At 46.7% G+C, this 19,738-nt stretch overlaps 1 protein-coding gene across 6 annotated transcripts; it reads left to right on the top strand.

Annotated features, from left to right (window-relative positions):
* The first annotated feature begins 1,895 nt into the window (after positions 1-1,895).
* MUC20 (mucin 20, cell surface associated) lies at positions 1,896-18,341 on the top strand. 6 transcript variants are annotated; one of them, XR_014262651.1, is made up of 5 exons: positions 1,896-4,815; positions 8,713-10,008; positions 13,233-13,324; positions 17,063-17,173; positions 17,766-18,341. XR_014262651.1 is itself a non-coding variant. In XM_082458657.1 (4 exons), exons 1-4 carry the CDS (start codon positions 4,716-4,718, stop codon positions 17,108-17,110), a joined length of 1,536 nt encoding a protein of 511 aa, XP_082314783.1. In that variant the 5' UTR covers positions 1,897-4,715; the 3' UTR covers positions 17,111-18,341. The 6 variants fall into 6 exon arrangements, 3 of the variants coding, with proteins under 3 accessions (XP_082314783.1, XP_082314784.1, XP_082314782.1); XR_014262652.1 differs by having other exon boundaries at positions 17,761-18,341; XR_014262653.1 differs by having other exon boundaries at positions 17,704-18,341.
* The last annotated feature ends 1,397 nt before the right edge of the window (positions 18,342-19,738 follow it).

Below are 19,738 nucleotides of genomic sequence, written 5' to 3'. Positions count from 1 at the left end.
GTCCCCTGCATTGGCAGGCGGATTCTTAACCGCTGTGCCACTAGGGAAGTCCCTAAAATCACAATTTTAACAGGTGATTCTTTTAATCCACAAGAATGTCTAAAATTAAAAGGACCTGTGGTACCAGGTGTTGATGAGAATGTGGAGCAACTGGAACTCTCATACATTGCTGGTATAGTATAAGCGGGCACAATCAATTTGGAAAACTGTTTGATGCTGTATACTGAAGATAAACACATGACCCAGCAATTCCACTCCTGGATATATATATATATACCCAAGACATATACAAGAATGTTGATAGCAGTGTTATTCAGAATAGTGAAAGACTAGAAATAATCCAAATGTCCATCATTAGGAAAGTAGATAAATAAATTGTGGTATATTTATACAATGGAATACTACCTAACAATAAAAAAAAGAATGAAGTACCATTATATACAACAAAATGGGTGAGTCTCACAGGCATAATGTTAAGAGAAAAAAGCCAGATATAAGAAATTATATATGCATAATCCCATTTATATGAAGTTCAAAAATAGGCAGAACCAGTCTATGGTGAAAGACGTGAGAATGGTGGTCCTTGGAGGGATACTGACTGGAAGTGAACACAAGGGAACCTGTTGAGATGCTGAAAGTGTCCTATATCTTGATCTGAGTGGTGAATACATCCTGCGTGTAAGCACATGTAAAAATTCATCAAGCTGTATACTACTTGAGGTTGGCGTAGTTAACTATATGTCAATTGTACCCTAAGAAAAGAAATGAAAGAAGAGAGGGCTCCCTGGAGGTTTCTATGCTACAACCCAAGGAAATAGGGGCTAGGGTATGGAAGGGTCCGTCTCAGGGCTTTGCAAACTTAAATGATTCCCAGCATCTCTCCTTATCTACACATTTTGAACCTGTGGGGACCCACTCAGACCCCCAGAGTTGGTATAAAGGTTATTTTAAAGAGGAAACATTTGACCTACAGAATATACAGAAAGAAATGTTATCTGAACTTCCCTTATCTGACTAAAACAGAGCCTTCTAAAAATACAGCTGCCATTAATCTCCCTCCAAGGGATTTTCCAGCCAATTTTAGCTGCCATGGAGACAGACTGCCAATAGAATCTTCCATATTTTCCCACAGAGGTCCTAACCTCCATGCCTTTGTTAAGTGTGGTGTAGAAACCTTTGTCTCTGGTTATTCAGTGAGTTACTCATTACTAAGCAACTCCCTGGTGCACGTGTAAATAAACTTTGTCTTTTCTCCTGTTCATCTGTCTTTTCTTAGTTAAGCTGCAGGCCTCCAGTCACTGGACCCAGGTTGGAAGAGGAAGAAGTTTTTCCTCCCAACAAACACAGACCCGTGACAACTCCGTCTTTCTATTTGTTCAGGCTGAGAAGTCTGTAGTTTTCTTGACTTCTCTCTTCCTTTGACAGCCCACACCAATCTGGTAGGAAGTCATGTCGGCTCTACTTTCAAAATATATCCAGAATCTGACCAACTCCAGCCTCCTCTGGTACCACTGTGGTCAGAGCCACCCTCCTCTCTTACCTGGACTAGGGCAAAAGCCTCTCAACTCTATTCCAGTTTCTATCCCAGCCCACAGCTGCCAGAGTGGTCCTTCTAAAACCCAAGTTAGAACCCATCACTCCTCCGCTCAAAACTCCCCAGGGGCTGCTCCCACCTCACTCCAAGAACCCAGGGCCCAAGGCTGGCAAGGCCCTTTGTCACCTATGCCTTATCACCCTGCTCCCCTACCTGCCAACTCTGTCCTCTCACGTGGCTCCAGCCACACGCCCTCTTTTGTGCTTCTTGAACTAGGTCCTGCCTTAGGTCTCTGGATCTTTCTCTAGCACTTCCGCTGCCTGGAGTGTTCTTCCCCACGTATCCACTTGGCTAACTTTCTCACCAGCTTGGAGTCATTGCTCAGATCCCATGGTGCTATTTAATACTTTAACCTGTCCCTCACCTCTCCACGCCGCACACACCAGGTTCTTCTTACCTGTCTTTTGTTTTTCTTTTTTCCATAATATTCATCCCTATATCGTTCACTTATTTATAATGTTTGCCATCTCCTTTCACTGGGAAGTTAGTTCCATGAGGGCAGGGATCTGTTTTACTCAGTGATGTATCCCAGGTGCCTAGAACAGTGTCTGGCATCTAGTAGGTGCTCCATATATGTCTGCTAAATTAATAAAACTAGCCTCCTATGCTCCTTCAGGGTGAGAGCTGAGTTGGGCTGAACAAAATGTCCAGGAACTTTCTGGATAAGACTATTATGCCCCCAGGGCCAACAGTCATGTGTCCAGGCTTGGAAATTCCCCCAGATACGGGGGAAGATGGGCCAGACAAAATTCAGCAAAACCCAGGAAAGCACTCAGCCAGGCTTCCCTTCTAGCAGGTTCCTGGTTAGATCTCATCGTAGACAACTGGGCTAGAGCTGAGCTGCTGATCACTTAGAGGATGAAAGAGAAAGGAAATGGAGAAGGGAAGTCTGTGGTGGGAGTGCAAGGGCACCTGGAGTACCTCGGTCTGTAGATTAAGCCACTGGCCACTGGAATGAGGAAGTCCCTTTCCCCGCTAGGGTGGGGCAGACAGGTGGGCCAGGAGGGGAGGGAGGTGGCTGAAAGGAGTTAACATTCTTCCTGGATTTCTCCTCTGTCTTCTCAAGGGTGAAGAGTCACACCAGATCACTCATTACTAGATGGGGTCAAACAGAATTCAAGTCACTGCTATGGCCCTGGGGCCTCCTCTCCCCACCTATCCACTCCCCAAGGGGAAATCCATTCTCACATTTTATAAAGTGAAGGACTGAGGTTGAATGGGAGGGTGGAAGGGCTCAGCCTGACAGGAGTACTACACGGATTAACAGTGTGGTTGGAACTGGGGTCCAAGATCCCTGACCCCAAGTGTTGGGCTGTGTCCCAGACGGACCCCTCAGTCTCCTCTCACAGGGTCTTCCTCCCCTCATCCCACCCCCATGCCCTAGGATGACTCCCTTCTCCTTCCAGGCCACAGAGCCCTTTATCCCAACAGAGGGTGAAGTTCTAGAAGACAGTGGCTCACACCAAACACAGAACCTCAGACTTCATGGCCAAGAGGACCTCAGAGGTCTTATTGACAGAGGCCCAGAGAAGGCAAATAACTTGTCCAAGATCACACAGAGCTCTTGGGCCACTACTAAGGAAGGAGCTGGAAACAGAACCTAGACCTTTTTTTTTTTTTTAATTTATTTATTTTTGGCTTCGTTGGGTCTTCGTTGCTGTACGCGGGCATTCTCTAGTTGTGGTGAGCTGGGGTTACTCTTCGTTGCGGTGCACGGGCTTCTCACTGCGGTGGCTTCTCTTGTTGCGGAGCACAGGCTCTAGGCGCGCGGGCTTCAGTAGTTGTGGCATGCGGGCTCAGTAGTCGTGGCTCGCGGGCTCTGGAGCGCAGGCTCAGTAGTTGTGGCACCCGGGCTTAGTTGCTACGCGGCATGTGGAATCTTCCCGTACCAGGGCTCGAACCTGTGTTCCCTGCACTGGCAGGCGGATTTTTAACCACTGCACCACTAGGGAAGTCCCAAACCTAGACCTTCTGATTCCACTTTAAAGTTCCTTCTAGCTGTGAGATTTTGTGATTTCTTGACACCTGTCCAGCAAGCTTTCCTCTACTCTAGAGCTGCTTTCATCACAAAACTCTTGCCCTGAAATCCCCAAGGTACCTTGTCTGGCCACTGTCTGTGGCCATAATAGCTTATGTCCTTGGCCCTTTGAGGGGATAAGATTCTTCACTAGGGCATTTGGAAATACATTCTGCAACCTCATTCCCCGTCTTGTGGCCAAATCCCCAAGGTTCCCTAAGTCATCACCCTCAGTGTCCCTCCTCCCAGGCCTGGGGACTCAGACCAGCACAGTTACACTTTCCCTTCTCCCAGCTGTGTTCTCCCTACCCCACACCTCCAGTCTGGCCCAAGACATGACCCTGCCTCTGGCTGGGATGCAGGATCACAGGATGTAAAGATGGAAGGACGTTAGGGATCAGAGTCCTGCCCCACACTGGAGAGCTGTCTCCTACAGACCTCAGGGGGCTGTTCCTTCCCTCTGTTGCTTGAAGATCTGAGTGAACATCAGGGCCTTCACTCATTTATTGAGCACCTAAAATGTATATGTTTTCAGCAAGCACCAAGTATGTAGCAGGCACTGTTAGAGCCTTTTTATCTCATGTGAGCCTCACGAAACAGCCCAGTGAGGTAAGGATTATGCCCATTTTACAGATCAGGAGGTTGAGGTTCAGAAAGTTCTTCAATTTGCCCTAGATTATAGAGCTAGTAAGTCTAGAATTAGGAATAAAACCCATGTTTCTCTAACTAGAAGTCAAAGCCCCATGCACAAGGGGAGAGAGAGGGGGGAAGGGTTGTGGGAAGGGGGAAATGTGTGTGAAACACCATTTTCCATGGCCTCCCTGCCTACGGGACCCAAGGGGTGAATATCACTGTGGAAATGATTCCATAGCTTCAAACCAAAATTCAGAGAGGGAGGGGTCAGTGGGCAAGGGGATCAGGAGGGTTAGCTCCTTGTCAGCCCTGACACACAACCTGCCAGCTCTCAGCCTGTGCACTTGTGATCATCTGGTTGCATCCTGGAAACTACCCAGCCACACCTAGACAGGTGGCCCGCCCCTCCTCCGCGGGTTGAGCAAGCAGGAAAAGGTGGTAGCAAGAGGCAGTGGGCAGATCTGCTGGGCAATGGTGGCCGGAGCCCCAGCTAGGATGGGCTTTCTCTGGGGCCTGGCTCTGCCCCTTTTCTTCTTCTGCTGGGTGGCTGGGGCTCCCGGGAGCTCTGCAGGTAAGGAGGCAAGAGGGTGCCTGTGGGCTTCTCTCCTGACTCTGGGTGGGAGCTTCTGTACTGCAGCCCTTTGTGGGTGAGGGTAGCTCTCTCGGGTTAGTTATCATCAACCATAAAGCTATACATGAAGTATTACTATGGCTGATAAAGAGTATGCAACGGCAATGGGTCAGCTTAAGCACGTGGGACGCTGCAGTACTTACAAATGTGAGGTTGCTGTGGGTTTGTCTTTATGCCTCTGAGGGTGTGAGTACGTGGGGCGGGGATAGTTTGGGGGGTCAGGGAGGTGCAGGCTGGTGAAAAATCTGATTAAAGCCTAAGAATGTAGCTTGACAAGATTCTTTCTCCTCCAAGTTTATTTTCTAGCATGGATTTCCTTCAAAAGCCCATTTTTGTGTGAAAAGTCTGACTGTCACAGGCTGCTTGTGGAGGGTGGATTCTGAGAGAGGCAGGGCTTTTATGAAAGAAGAGAATGAACATTGATCTGTAATAGGAACTGTGCGAGGCTTGTCATGTGCATTATCTCTTGTAAAAATAGACTTTATTTTTTAGAGCAGTTTTAGGTTCACAGCAAAATTGAGCAGAAAGTACAGAGATTCCTATGTATCTTCTGCCCACCTCCCCACAGCCTCCTCTGCTATTAACATCCCTCACCAGAGAGGTACATGTATTACAATGGACGAAGCTACACTGACACATCATTACCATGCGTTATCTTTTAAGACTTTATTTTTCAGAGCAGTTTTAGCTTCACAGCAAAATTGAGAGGAAGGTACAGGGATTTCCCATATACTCCCATCACTATCTTTTTTTTTTTCTTTGTGATCATCACTTTTTTTTTTTTTTGACATGGATATACCCATAACGTTTTATTGAATGAAAAAAGTTATAACACAATATATACAGTTTGATGGCATTTTGACATATATACACTACTGATACTATGTATAAAATAGATAACTAATGAGAACCCACTATATAGCACAGGCAACTCTACTCAGCCATCACTAGCCTTTTAATCCTCACAATTAACCCTGTGAGAGAGATACAATTCTCATTCTTACTCTCATCCAGCTCCCCTCCCACCCCCCCACCGTGAGGAGACTGAGGCTTCTTACTGGGATTAAGTAACTTGTCTGCAGAGCCAGGCTTTTATTCCACACATACCTAACCCCTGGACCACACTGCCTCCTGCATGCACTCATGATCTACCAGGCTTGTGCTGCACTTTTTTTTTTTCTAACTTTTTTTTTTTTTGGCTGCGTTGGGTCTTCGTTGCTGTGCGCGGGCTTCTCATTGTGGTGGCTTCTCTTGTTGCGGAGCATGGGCTCTAGGCGTGCAGGCTTCAGTAGTTGTAGCGCGTGGGCTCAGTAGTTGTGGCTTGCGGGCTTAGTTGCTTCACAGCATGTAGGATCTTCCCAGAACAGGGCTCGAAACCATGTCCCCTGCATTGGCAGGTGGATTCTTAACCACTGCACCACCAGGGAAGTCCTGTGCTGCACATTTGACATTTAATTTAATGTAATATTCACAATCCTATGAAATAGGTACCCCAGCTCCATTCCACAGATGGGAAAATGTAGGCTTGGAGCTGGGAGAACTGACCGGGTCGCAAGGTTGGTAAGCAGCAGAGCAAGCAGCAGAGAGGGGACTCGAACTCAGAGCCCAAAGTCCACGTGCTTTCCTCTCCACCAGTTTGATTTGAGGAATGGGTCAGGAGAGCTGCAGCATTCTAGAGCTGTAAAGGGCCAGGGTGGGCTTTGCTCTGTTTGAGAAGACCCCCAGTGGGTAAGAGAGTTGGGTGGGGGGTTGTGAGGGCCCCAGAGATGAAGAGGCTATGGCTTTGGGAAGCATGAGGAGGTTTCACTGCAGGATGACCCCACAAGGCTCCCAAGAAAGAAAGAAAATGTGTGAGGGGAGGTCAGTGGTCAGACCCCACAGTTTGAGCTCCAGGCTGTGTGGGTGGCCGCAGAAGGGCTCTGCCTCCACCTGTGGGGACTGAGAGGCTCAGAGAAGTATCTCGGGCTTTGAAGTGGAGAGAAGCAAGTATATTTCCTTAAAAGCGTGGTTTGTGTGTGTAGGTAGACCGCACTGAACGGGTAATGAGAGCGAATGCCATGACCACCTAATCCTCATGCGGGTACAGCCTGAAGCTCTCGCTATATGAAAGTAGGTTGTGTGCTCTCAGGTGACTCCTTGAAAGGACATGGTCAGGGAAGGATGCTTAATAACCCCCTGCAGGCTTTGGAATGTAAGGGCTTCCCCATTCCCCTTCCCCTCTGGTCCTCACCCCCATGAGACCCTCGCTGGTAGGAGAGAGAGTCAGGATTTGCACCAGTAAATCATCAGACTCCAGAGCTGGTAGGCAACACGCCTGGGACTAGAACCCAGTCTCTTGCCTCCTGGCCCAGTGATGCTTCATTATCCAATGGGAGACACAAGGGGACAAGCCGAGGACCTGTCCTGACACCCTGGGTAGAGGTCACCAAATGGTCCTGGCCCTCCTTTGGGTCCTTGGGTACTTTGGGGCCAGTAGGTCTCAGGAAAGACCATCTTAAACCATAAGAACCCTGAAAAAGGGTGCTTCTATTTTCATCTTTTCCTTCCAAGAGTAAGGTTACTAGATAAAACACAGGGTGTCCACCTAAATTTGAATTTCAGGTAATGACTTTATCAGTATAAGTATGTCTTAAATATTACATGAGAAATACACATACTAAAAAAATTTGTCATTAAAATAATTCCTGGTTTATCTGAAATTCAAATTCAAATTTAACTGGACATCCTGTATTTTTATTTGCTAAATCTGACAACCCTCCTCAAGAGGCACCATGGCCCACATACAGAGAGAGCCCCTCCCCCTCTGTAGACAGGAGAGGCACCCTTGTCAGCTCCTAAATATTTGCTGTAGCCTCCCCCGGGCAATGCGTGCCTGCTGGCCCTCCACTCACACGACCTCAGAGTGTCGGTCCAGTGAGCAGAGACATCCTGCCCTGGGGAGACACGCTAGCAGCATCTTTCTAAAACGTACAGTTTTGCTTCACCTGGCTCCCTGTTTCCTGTGGAAGACGCTGGGTTCATCATTTCTGGAGTTCCAGGGTTCCATCCTTGCCATCTAAGGCCCGTGTTCAGGAGAGGCTTGAGCAGGTGGGAAGCTTGCCCTTTTCCTTTGCTAGAGCCCCGGGGACTCTGCCTGCTTCCCTCTTTTGCAGCAGCCATCACCCACACTGTCCAGGAAATGCCTCTCCTCCAGTCCCCGCAGCTACCTTTCAACACAAAACCACAGATGTTTCTTGTGGTTGAAGTGTTTTACTTCCATGGGGAAACAGTCACTGGATGAGAAAAGAATTGATAGGAAAGTGACAAGGGGGTTGTGGTGTGATGAATTGGGAGATTGGGATTGACATGTATACACTGATGTGTATAAAATGGATGACTAATAAGAAAATAAATAAATAAATAAACAAACATTAAAAAAAAAAAAAAAGAAAGTGGCAAGATTCTTCCAGAAAGTTCTAAGAGTCATGGTCCCTGCTCCGCAGTTCTTGGTTCACTTGGGTCTTCTGCCTTTTTTGCTCCCCCTTGAAGCTGGATCCTGGCCCTACACATTCACTTGGATGGTTTCAGACCAATAATCAACTAGATTCTGGGGATTGCTTGCCTCATGTGGGCCATCAGAGGACATCAGTCAGGGCAATCCCAGTTCCATGGCTGCCACACGGGCCTGGTCTTCCCAATAGTGCCTCCTCTTCCTTGAATATATAGATGAAAAATAGGGTAAAAGCAGTCCCCCTCCCCACCTTCCTCCCAGCAGCGCCCAGGGCATAAGCACAAGAGCTTGTGTGAAGTCAGTGCCCTGGGACTCATAGCTCACAAAGTTGGTCTTACCCAACACAGGCCCCAGCACCAGTGGATCAGGCCACACAGAAGTTCCTGCTGTGACTCCAGGGGTCAGGACAAGCTCAGAGGGAGTCTTCCAGACCACTGACCTCACTGAGACCTCTATGTCAAACCATATCTCTTTGGAAACTCAAACCCTAAGCACCCAGACCTCTGATAGGACCTTCCTCCCAGGCAGCACCATTTCAGTAGCAGAGAACAGGGAAAACAAGACCATGGCCCTCATAAAAATAATGCCTTCCAAGTCCTCGGCTGTGATCACCACTCTTATGGAGACATCAGCCACAAGTGGCAGCCCCACGGGACGTGGAATGACCACAGTTGAGACCGTCACAGGCACTGAGCTCTCGAAAGCCGCCTTTGACACCCTTTGCAATTTTGGCAGCTCTGAAGAGGCAAAGAGAATAATGGTAGACTTCTTGAAATTAGCTCACACCTCTACAGAAGCCGAGGCCTTGTCCTCGGAGAGCAGCGCTTCCTCTGACAGCTCAGTTCCAGCCATCACCACCTCACAAGCCCTGTCACCTGACATTGCTGCTCTGGTTAAAGCCTTGGTTACCTACAGCATCAGCAACATTGAGGTGATCAACTGCAGTGTTATAGAAATAGAAGCAACTGCCAGCATCCCTGGGACCTCAGACATAGATCACAGCCCCACGGGAGGAAAGGCCCTGTCTACCCCTGAGACATCAGCTTTGCCTGACTCCACTGAAGTAAAATCACACCTCGCCAGGACCACAACCTCTGCTGAGACCTTGTCAACAGCCAGCACCACAGAATCAGCCACACCTGACATCACACTCACCATCAATAGCACCACAGAAATGGAAACAACAGCAGCCAAGGCCACAGCCCCCAGTGGAACCTTGGTGACAGTTAGCATGAACCTCTTGGAAGAAAACTCATCCCTCTCTGTTGAGACAACAAGCCACACCGAGGTCTCAGGAGCAGTTACAATCTCCACAGGGACTGCATCAACAGCAGGCAAGGTGACTTCCCCTGTTAGGTTCTCAGCTACGGTCTACAGCCTCTCTGAAGTAACTACCATCATGAGCTCCACCCCCTCAGAGACTTCTACCACAGACATCACATTCAGTGCGCCCGTTCCCAACAGCAGGAGCCCACTTCCCTCTGTCCATCTGGCTACGGCCAACAGCAGCCAAGAAACAAACATCACCTTAGCTAAGACCACAGCCTCAGCAAAGGCCTTGAAGATAGCCAGCACAGCTGGAGGGAAACCCTCAACAACCACGCCCACCAGTGCTCAGACAAGTCTGACAGGTGTTACTGCAGGTGAGCGGCTTACCCCATGTGTGATTTTTGGGGATTTGGGGTTTGGAATCTGCATGTTTAAGGAGTAGGGAGAAAGGAAGGATCTGGGGGCCTATTCTGAGCCCTGTCTCTGATGTCACCTCTTCATGATCTTATAGTGGTTCTTGCCAAAACCGGTAACGAGCAGAATTAAGGTGGTGTATGGAAAAAGTGTGGAGAAATGGTTTGGGATCTCGTCTCTGCCCTTAACAACCTGAGTGACCTAGGACAGGTCCCTCTCCCTCTCTGGGCCTCAGTTTCTCCACCAGTTGCTGGAGGAGGTTGCAGTGAAGTCCTTTCCGTCTCTGCCATTCTATGGAGTTGACTGTTGAGTAACTACTGTGCACCAGGCAAGGACCCAAATTTTACTTAAAAGACACAGCCCTCGTTATCTGAACGTCTCTGGTTCAGCCAGGGCCATACCATGTGGGCATCTGGCCCAAGTTGCTGCCCTCTGAGCAGCTGGGACCCCATGAAAATGGAGCTCACTGGATGCACTTGCTGGGATTGGTGCCGTAAATGGTGACTTAAAATAAATAAATAAATTGGGTAAAGGTTTGGGAGTCTAAAGCTACATCTCTGGGCAGGACAGGAATAAAGACGCAGCCCTAGAGAATGGACTTGAGGACACGGGGAGGGGGAAGGGTAAGCTGAGACAAAGTGAGAGAGTGGCATGGACATATATATATACGCTACCAAATGTAAAATAGATAGCTAGTGGGAAGCAGCTGCATAGCACAAGGAGATCAACTTGGTGCTTTGTGACCACCTAGAGGGGTGGGATAGGGAGGATGGGAGGGAGACGCAAGAGTGAGGGGATATGAGGATATATGTATATATATAGCTGATTCACTTGTTATACAGCAGAAACTGACAGAAAAATGTAAAGCAATTATACTCCAATAAAGATATTTTTTAAAAAAAGAAATAAAGCTACATCTCTAAGACAACAGATATTTCTCGGGGAAGAGGTGCCTTGTCAGTGGCTGCTGGGTCAGCCCAGCTCCCAGTCAGCCTATAGCCTTCACCTCCACTTCCCATCACTCTTTTCTCGTGCCTCATCCCTGCAGTATCCTCAGCTTGCACTGCCTTTTTTGGGGGCGGGGGGTGAAATAAAAATATTAATCACAACCACCTTACTGAATATTTTTTGTATTCCAGGCAGAGATGATATAAAAATATTTCACAGCTAGTGAGCATTGGCACCAGCTGAAGTTTCTCTCTGATGCCAGGCAGTATACTACTGTATGACCTTTGTATGCTATCTCCTCTAACTAAACCTTCAAAACTACCTTATGAGGTGGGTATTCTTACCCCCCACCTGACAGATGAGGAAATAGATTTAAAGATGGTAAAAAAGTAGCAGTGGAATTCCAAGTGAAAGTCTGTTTGATTCCAAAACTCAGTCTCCTGTTGTGCTTTTATTTTTAAAGGCTCAATTTATTAATATATTTTTATTTTAAAAAGCTTTTATTTGTTGATTAGATGATACATTCACATGATTTGAAATTCAGTAAGTACAAAAGAGTACACCATAAAATGTCTTTCTCCCATTGCTGTCCCCCAACTCCCCAATTTTCCTTACATACGTAACTGATGGTATCACTTTCTTGTGAATCCTCTTCTGGACATGAAATAGGCATATGGAAGCATAAGAAGGAAGATGAAAGATATCTACATATTATATCGATATAATATAGACATAGATACTATATCATATAGCTATAGAATAATATCTCTCATCTTCCTTTTCATGCAAATGGAGCATGTGTTAAACACAGATCTCTGAGACAAGGCTATTCTTTTTTATGGCTTCTCAGTATTTTGTTTTACAATAATTTATTTAACCAGTGTTTTATGGATGGACATTTAGGTCTTTTTTTTTTTTTAACATCTTTATTGGAGCATAATTGCTTTACAATGGTGTGTTAGTTTCTGCTTTATAACAAAGTGAATCAGCTATACATATACATATATCCCAATATCACTTCCCTCTTGCATCTCCCTCCCTCCCACTCTCCCTATCCCACCCCTCTAGGTGATCACAAAGCACCGAGCTGATCTCCTTGTGCTATGTGGCTGCTTCCCACTAGCTATCTATTTTACATTTGGTAGTGTATATATGTCCATGCCACTCTCTCACTTTGTCCCAGCTTACCCTTCCCCCTCCCCATGTCTTCAAGCCCATTCTCTAGTAGGTCTGCGTCTTTATTCCCGTCTTGCCCCTAGGTTCTTCATGACCTTTTTTTTTTTTTTAGATTCCATATATATGTGTTAGCATACGGTATTTGTTTTTCTCTTTCTGACTTAACTTCACTCTGTATGACAGACTCTAGGTCCATCCACCTCACTACAAATAACTCAATTTCGTTTCTTTTTATGGCTGAGTAATATTCCATTGTATATATGTGCCACATCTTCTTTATCCATTCATCTGTCGATAGACACTTAGGTTGCTTCTATGTCCTGGCTATTGTAAATAGAGCTGCGATGAATATTGTGGTACATGACTCTTTTTGGACATTTAGGTCTTTTCCAGTATTTTGTTATGACAAACAGTGCTGCAGTAAATAGCACATTTTTCACATGTGTGTTATTTTCTGTAGGATAAACTTCTAGGAGTGCAATTGCTGGATCAATTCTAATAGTATTCTAATAGGAAGAAATGACTAAAATGTGGCAGGTAAAGGCAGGCAGATTAGGGCTCAAGAAAAGGCAGAAGTTGCCTACAAGCTGCTAAGTCAGGAAGGCTGGATTGAGAGACCTCTGCCAACCTGGAGCTGGAAGCACTGGCTGAGTGCATCCCCTCAGGGACCAGCCTCTCTGCAGCCTTCTCCCGGGCTGGCCCCTTTCCTAACAGCCCCATCCGGGCCTCCAGGCCTTGAGAACATTCTAGATCCACTTTCATTTCTCCTTCCTCACACTACTCTTTTGACTTCTCCAAATGCGGATGGGGCCTCTAGCCATCATTTCCTTCCCTCTTGTTGGAAAGACACTACGATGGGTCCAGTTACTGGAGAGAAGGAATCCTTTCTCTTTGCAGTGAATAGAGGTAAGGTCCTATGTGAACACAGACTCATTTACACATGAGCGTGAGCACACACACATGTGCAGCTTGGGGACAGAGACTGGGTAGCACAGTTCACATCTTGATGCATGAAATGACTTACCCATATTTTCATCTTCCTACTGTTCTCAACTTGCAGGTGAGGATGGAGGCTTCCTCCTCCTGAGGCTGAGCGTGGCCTCCCCAGAAGACCTCACTGCCCCCAGAGTGGCAGAGAGGTTGATGCAGCAGGTGAGTGGCACTTTCTGTGCCGGGGAGTAGAGGAGAGTGAGAGGTTCTCGGAGACCCTGGGGAAGATCTGCAGGATGCAGAAGATACTGTACACTTGGGAGGGTCTAGTTTCTTATGGAGTATTAGGAGTGAGATCTAAGAATCCCTGCCTGGCTTTGCTTCTGCCTGTTTTTCCTGAGTTCTGAATTCCCCTTCTCTGCTATGTAAAAAAAGATTCTTTCCCTCATCCCAATTTCCTCAGGCTTTAGGAAGATCAGGCTTTCTGGCCCCTGGGAGAAGGTCAATGTTATAAATGGGCAGATAGGCAGGACTTTAGTTGCAAGTGGCGGCAACCCAACTCATCGTAGCTTATACAATAGGCAAGGTATTGGCTGAGAAACCTAGAAGTGGCTGTCCAGCTTCAGTTATGGCTGGATCCAGAAGCTCAAACAGGATCATCAGGATTTTCTCTTTCTCTCCCCCTCTTAGCTCTGCTCCCTTCATTCCTCAGAGTCTCTTCATATGTAAGGAAAGGTGGCTGTGACAGCCTTAGATTCACAAGGCACTTACCTCTCCCAAAATCTGCATATCATACTAGGGAAGGACTGATCTCATTGACCCGGAAGGGCCACCATGACTGACAGCCCGACCTGAACCACATGGAATGGGAAGGAAAGGCCCCAAAGGAAATAGGGATGTTAGACAGAAAACAAACAAAAAACCCCCCATAGATGTACGCTCTAGATGGGGACCAAGATTATATTTGTAGAAGTTGGGAAAATTCTCCTAAAACCCAGATCCCTGGACAAAGCTTCTAGTGGTGGAATTCTAGGGTTAGGGTTTTGGGGGATGGTGTGAGTCATTGGAAGGTTAGAATGAATCAGCTCAGCCTAGCTCTTGTGCCCCCATCTTGCTGCCAGAGGATGATGGGAGGAGGGAATATTTGGGCCCTGGAAGTTCTTTTAGTGGAAGGGGGGCCTATCAGGACTCCCATAATAAGGAGGTCCCTGAACATGGCATGGGGTTTTTAAGTGGGAGAGCCAAATAAGTGACAAATTCCCACTGCACATGATAATCCCAGTAGCAAGTGTGAATCCTGGTTGAAGAAGGAAGCCAAGGATATGTCAGATCTGAGCCCCTCAAACTGGAAACTATTTCAGGGGTCAGAAAGAAGCCAGGGAGATAGGAGCAGATCAGGAGCTGAGGTGCAGGAACCAGGCCATGCCGGTGTTGGGCGTCAGTTCTTGTTGGGAGCTGGCCACTGGCGAAAGGCTCAGGGGTCAGACAAACAACAAGCATTGGTGCCACGTAGACCTGAGTGTGAATTCCAGTTCCTAACTGTGTGACCTTCAGTAAGGTACTCCGTATTACTTTCCTTCCTTGTAAAATGAGGCTGGTACTACCTGCTTTCTAAGGTTACTGTGAAGTTTAAATGGCATGAAGGACCTAGCCTATGCCCAGCCTGCAAGAGGCTCAGAAAGTGCTGCTAGCCTCCTCATATGTTCCCTTTTGCCCACCAGCTCGACTGTAAACTGCATATGTTTATGTCTCCCATCCAAGTCTCCCTGCTGCGTGTCAGGAGGGGCTGAAGAACATCAGCTATGACCAGGCACTGCCATGTGCGGAAGCGGGCAGTGCTGCCTGCGGCCTGGGCCCCAGCACGACTGGAGCCATGTTACCGGGAAGGTTCCCATGTAGATCAGCAAGCCACGGCCTTACCCAGTCATGGCAGTGGGACCCTGGCTCACATATGCCTGGGTGTACGTGTGTAGGGAGGGGGTGGGGTCTTCGCCTGTTCCAGAGACGTCCTTGGACTTCCCCTGGCGTGTGAGTTGTGTTTCAGTAAAGAGTGACCTGATCACCCATCTGTCACCTGCTGTGTGCTTCCATCCTACATTAAAATTACCCTCAGTGTGGCCCAGGGTCACGTTTTTATGGTACAGGAATTTTGTGCACCCTCACTGCTACCTCCCTCCTTCATGCTCCCCACGTTCTCAGTTTGGACCTTGATTACAGCACTGACTGAGGCTGGCCCTGGAGCCTCTTGAACTGTGAGCTCCTTCAGAGCAGGAACCACATCTGTTTATCTCGGTATTCCCGGAACCTAGCAGAGCGCCTGGCCTGTAGTAGGATCACAGAGAATGCTTGTTGAATGGACTTGAATTTCAAATTTTCGACACAAGCAATATTCAATTATTCCTCCCGCATAGCTCATAAGTCATGTTGTTTTTAAAATTAAACTTGGCTTATTTTTTTTCTATTATAGAAGTAAAACTTGCATTTAAATTTTTGAGAAATTCGAAAGAACCAAGAGGTGGGGGGAAAGGAAATGAGAAGGCGGGGAAGAGAAAGAAAGAAATGTCTAAAATCCCACCTCTAGTTGTCTGGAGTTGTCTAGTTGTATGTAATGCAACCATTGTTAATGTATATGTTCAGCCTCTCCACGTGGGTGGTTCTGAGTGGATCTCTACCAAGAGGTACCTTACATTCAATATTTCCAAGATCAAAATACTAACCTTACCCCTAAACCTGCTCTGCCTGCATCTTCCTCATCTCAGTTAATGTCAGTTGCATCCTTCAGTTTGTCGAGCCCGAATCCTTGGAACTATTTCTTATTCCTCTGTTTCTTTTTTTTTTTTTTCACATGTTATATCCAATTCATGAGGAAATTCTGTTGGCTCTATTGTCATCAAAATATGCCCAGCACATGAGCCCACCTCACCATCTCTACTGACTGCTCTCACCCTGGTCCAAGCTGCCATCATCTCTCACCTGGATGACTAGTATCTTCTTATCAAGCCTCCCTGTCTCTACCTTTTCCCCCCACTTCCTATCTAGTCCCAGTACATCAGCCAGAGCTGTCTTTTTATAACGTAAGGCAGACTGTACCACTCCTTTGCCCCAACCCCTCCCATTTCATTCAGAGAAAAACCACGTTCCTACAATGCTGCAAAACTGTCCACGATCTGCACCCCTCCACCAGCCTCTTGAACTTGCTCACTGCACACGAGCCACACTGACTTCCTTGCTGTTCCTCAAATGTGTCAGGCCCTGAATGCATGCTGCTGCTTCAGGACCTTTGCATGCACTGCTCAGTCTGCTTAGAATTCTTCTCCTCCAGATATCCTCTTGGCTAACTCCTCCGCCTCCTTCACCTTCTCAGTGGGTCTACCTAACCACTCTCCTCTGCTTTGATTTTCTTCATAACACTGATCACAACCTAACATAATACATGTTTTTTTGTCTTGTTTATTATGTCTCCCTCATCTAGAATGAAAGAGTTTGCACACTGCAGCATCCCTAGCATCTAGGATAGTGCCTGGTACAAAAAAGGCTCTCAGTAAATACTTGTTGAGCAAAAGAAGGAAACAAGACAACTTGGATATTGCTTTGAATAAGGGGAGTGTGTGTTTTCAGTTAACTCCCTTCCTCTTGCAGAGTGGGGCAGAATGAGTTTTATAAAGTAGATTGGACAAAAATAATTCAAACATTCATCTCGGCATATTTGTTCAGCACCTACAACAGAAGAAAGACTATGTTGTGTGCCTTGGGGGATTCAAAGATGTCTCTTCCACATGGATTAAAGTTAGTTGGGGGAGGAAAACTCCTACTCATGCTTAGAAGCCCAGGTCATCCACTACTTCCTCATGGTGGTTTTTCTCAAATTCCCTAAAGGGGAGCTAACATGCTATGTCATGATTTATTTATTATAAGTTTGTTAAATCAGGACAAAGCACCATATAGTATCCATCCCTGTAGCCACAGAACCTAGCACAGAGCCACGGAGGGCACTCAAATGTTTGCTGAATGACTTAGAGGACGGGCTGTGTGAGCAGATGACCATGAAATATGGGCACTGAGCTCTGAAAGGTAAGAAAATGACATTCAGTGTTGAAGTAACAGAAGATAGATTTAATGATATAATTATTAAGCTGCACTATAGTTAGGCATGAATTGAGAGCAGTTTATATAACACTGCTGTTACAGAAACCCAATTTTTAAATAACTTTTCTTGTTTTGCACTTATTCAAACAGATGATACCTAATAAAGTGGATAATTTAATCTTAATTACATACCTATAAAGACATACATGTACATACAGTGCTGATTACTGTTATTATTGGAAGCCAAAAAAATCTGTAAAATATGGGATACACCAATTAAAAGCATTTAGGAATTAAAGTGTATAATTTTGCTTCTGTGTGTGTGTGTGTGTGTGTGTGTGTGTGTGTGAGAGAGAGAGAGAGAGAGAGAGAGAGAATTACTGGAAATGACCACAGTTAGCAGAAGTAATGTTACCAAACCAGCAAGAACCAGAAGTGCCTGGAGAAAATTCTCCTGTTATTTATGATTCAAACGTGTGTATATATGAGATGAAAATGCCACGTATTTCATAAAGACAAAGGTGGGCGTGGACCGAAACAAGACAACCTGTCTAAAGTCTCCTGTGACTCAGCACAGACTCAGAAGGCAAAAACGCAAGGCCATGATGAGGACAGCGTGAAGTGGAACTTTTCTGACAAGAGGCTTCAACTGAAGCTTCTGCACAGCCCATCCTTCCTTCATCCCTTGTGAGGGGGACTGGCCACCAGTTAGTGGAAAGCAGTGAATGGTAACTAATCCCATGGGTGCACCACAAATTGCAGTGAGTGGGCACGTTTTTTGGTATCAATAAATAAGTACATTGGTCTATCATACCAGTGCTCGGTTATGCATCATCCTGGCCATTAAAAGCTGGCCCAGGGCTTCCCTGGTGGCGCAGTGGTTGAGAATCTGCCTGCCAATGCAGGGGACACGGGTTCGAGCCCTGGTCTGGGAAGATCCCACATGCCGCGGAGCAACTAGGCCCGTGAGCCACAACTACTGAGCCTGCACGTCTGGAGCCTGTGCTCCGCAACAAGAGAGGCCGTGACAGTGAGAGGCCAGCGCACCGCGATGAAGAGTGGCCCCCGCTTGCCGCAACTAGAGAAAGCCCTCGCACAGAAACGAAGACCCAACACAGCCAAAAATAAATAAAAAAAAAAAAAAAAAAAAAAAGCTGGCCCAAGGGTGTTTCTGGAAGGTTCCTTTGAGAGCAGGGAAGGTTGGGCAGGGGAATCTGTGTCTCTGGCCAAACATCTCCCCAGACAGCTCCCTTCGCTCCCCCAGTGCCCACTGAGGGTGTCTCAGCTGCTTGCCACCAACCGGAGGTAGGGGTGTGTGGTCTCTCCTTCCTCTCTGCTAAGCCAACACGTGCCTGGAACCCTGAAGCAGAGCCCATCAGTTCTTTAGTCCAGGTGCATAAGTGACAGAATCACAGAGCCAGGGAGTTGACGAAAATGTGCAGCTGTGTCCTTGATCTAAACATGCCATTCAGAAGAAGCCTTTCCTTCCCAGCCAGGAGGCTGCTCGGGCGCCGTCCTCCTTTCTCATGACTCCCTCTCTCTACATGCCCAGCGCCTCAGCCGTTCTGACCAGGTTGCCAGATAAAATACAGGACACCCAGTTAAATTAGAATTTCAGGTAAACAATGAATGCTTTTTAAAATATATGGATATCCCAAATATTTCATGGGACATTCTTATAGTAAAAAATTGTTCGCGGTTTATCTGAAATTCAAATTTAACTGGGCTTTCTGTATTTTTATTGTTAAATCTGACAACCCTACTTGTAATGCCTCCACTCCCACCAGTGTCCCCACCTCTTCCCTTTTCCCAGTCTGTGGGTTTCCTTCTGCTGTGGCAAGCCCCCAACCTTTTCTTAGGCTTACAGACAGCTCCACTGCCTCTGGCAGGATTGTCCGCGACACACATTCTGTCTTTCTGCTCCACCTCCATTTCTCAGTGGGAGCAGAAGAAACTTAGTGTCTGAACATGGATGAGGGGAGGAAGGACTTCGGGTTTGGGTGCCTTGCTCCCCATTTCCACCTTGCTTTTGTTCTATCAGGTTTCCCTTTAGCAGGTTTGATGACACAAAGTATCTATAATAATCATGTCTTGCACAGCATGCGTCAATCCCTTGCCAAGGGGCCTCACTGGGTTGAGGATGAGACGTAAATTTTGTACTTTACCCTAAAAGAGAGCCTTCCCCTACCTGACCTCAAGTCACGTTACAAAGTCCTCATCGCATAGCTTAGTTTTGGGATTGCAATGGTCAGGGCACGGCAGTCTCGCCAGTCTACCATGCTTCCGTCATCCCTCCCTCCTTGTTTTACATTCCCTTCTTTCTAACTGTTGGACAACTCCCCATCCCCCATGCTGTCTCTCTTCAGTGCCATATGTGCTTAATTCTTTTGATTTAAATTTTTATTATTTTTTAAGTTAATAAAATTTATTTTCAGAGTAGTTTACATTCACAGTAAAATTGAGCCAAAAGTACAGAGAATTCCCACATAATCCCTTCCCCCCACACGCTTACAATTTCCCCCACTATTGACATACCCCATCAGAGAGCAT

Source organism: Balaenoptera physalus, assembly GCF_965194825.1.
Source record: "Balaenoptera physalus genome assembly, chromosome: 4".
Taxonomy (NCBI): Eukaryota; Metazoa; Chordata; class Mammalia; order Artiodactyla; family Balaenopteridae; genus Balaenoptera; species Balaenoptera physalus.
Note: the sequence above shows the minus strand (reverse complement) of the source record. Positions and strands in the feature narration are given on the sequence as shown.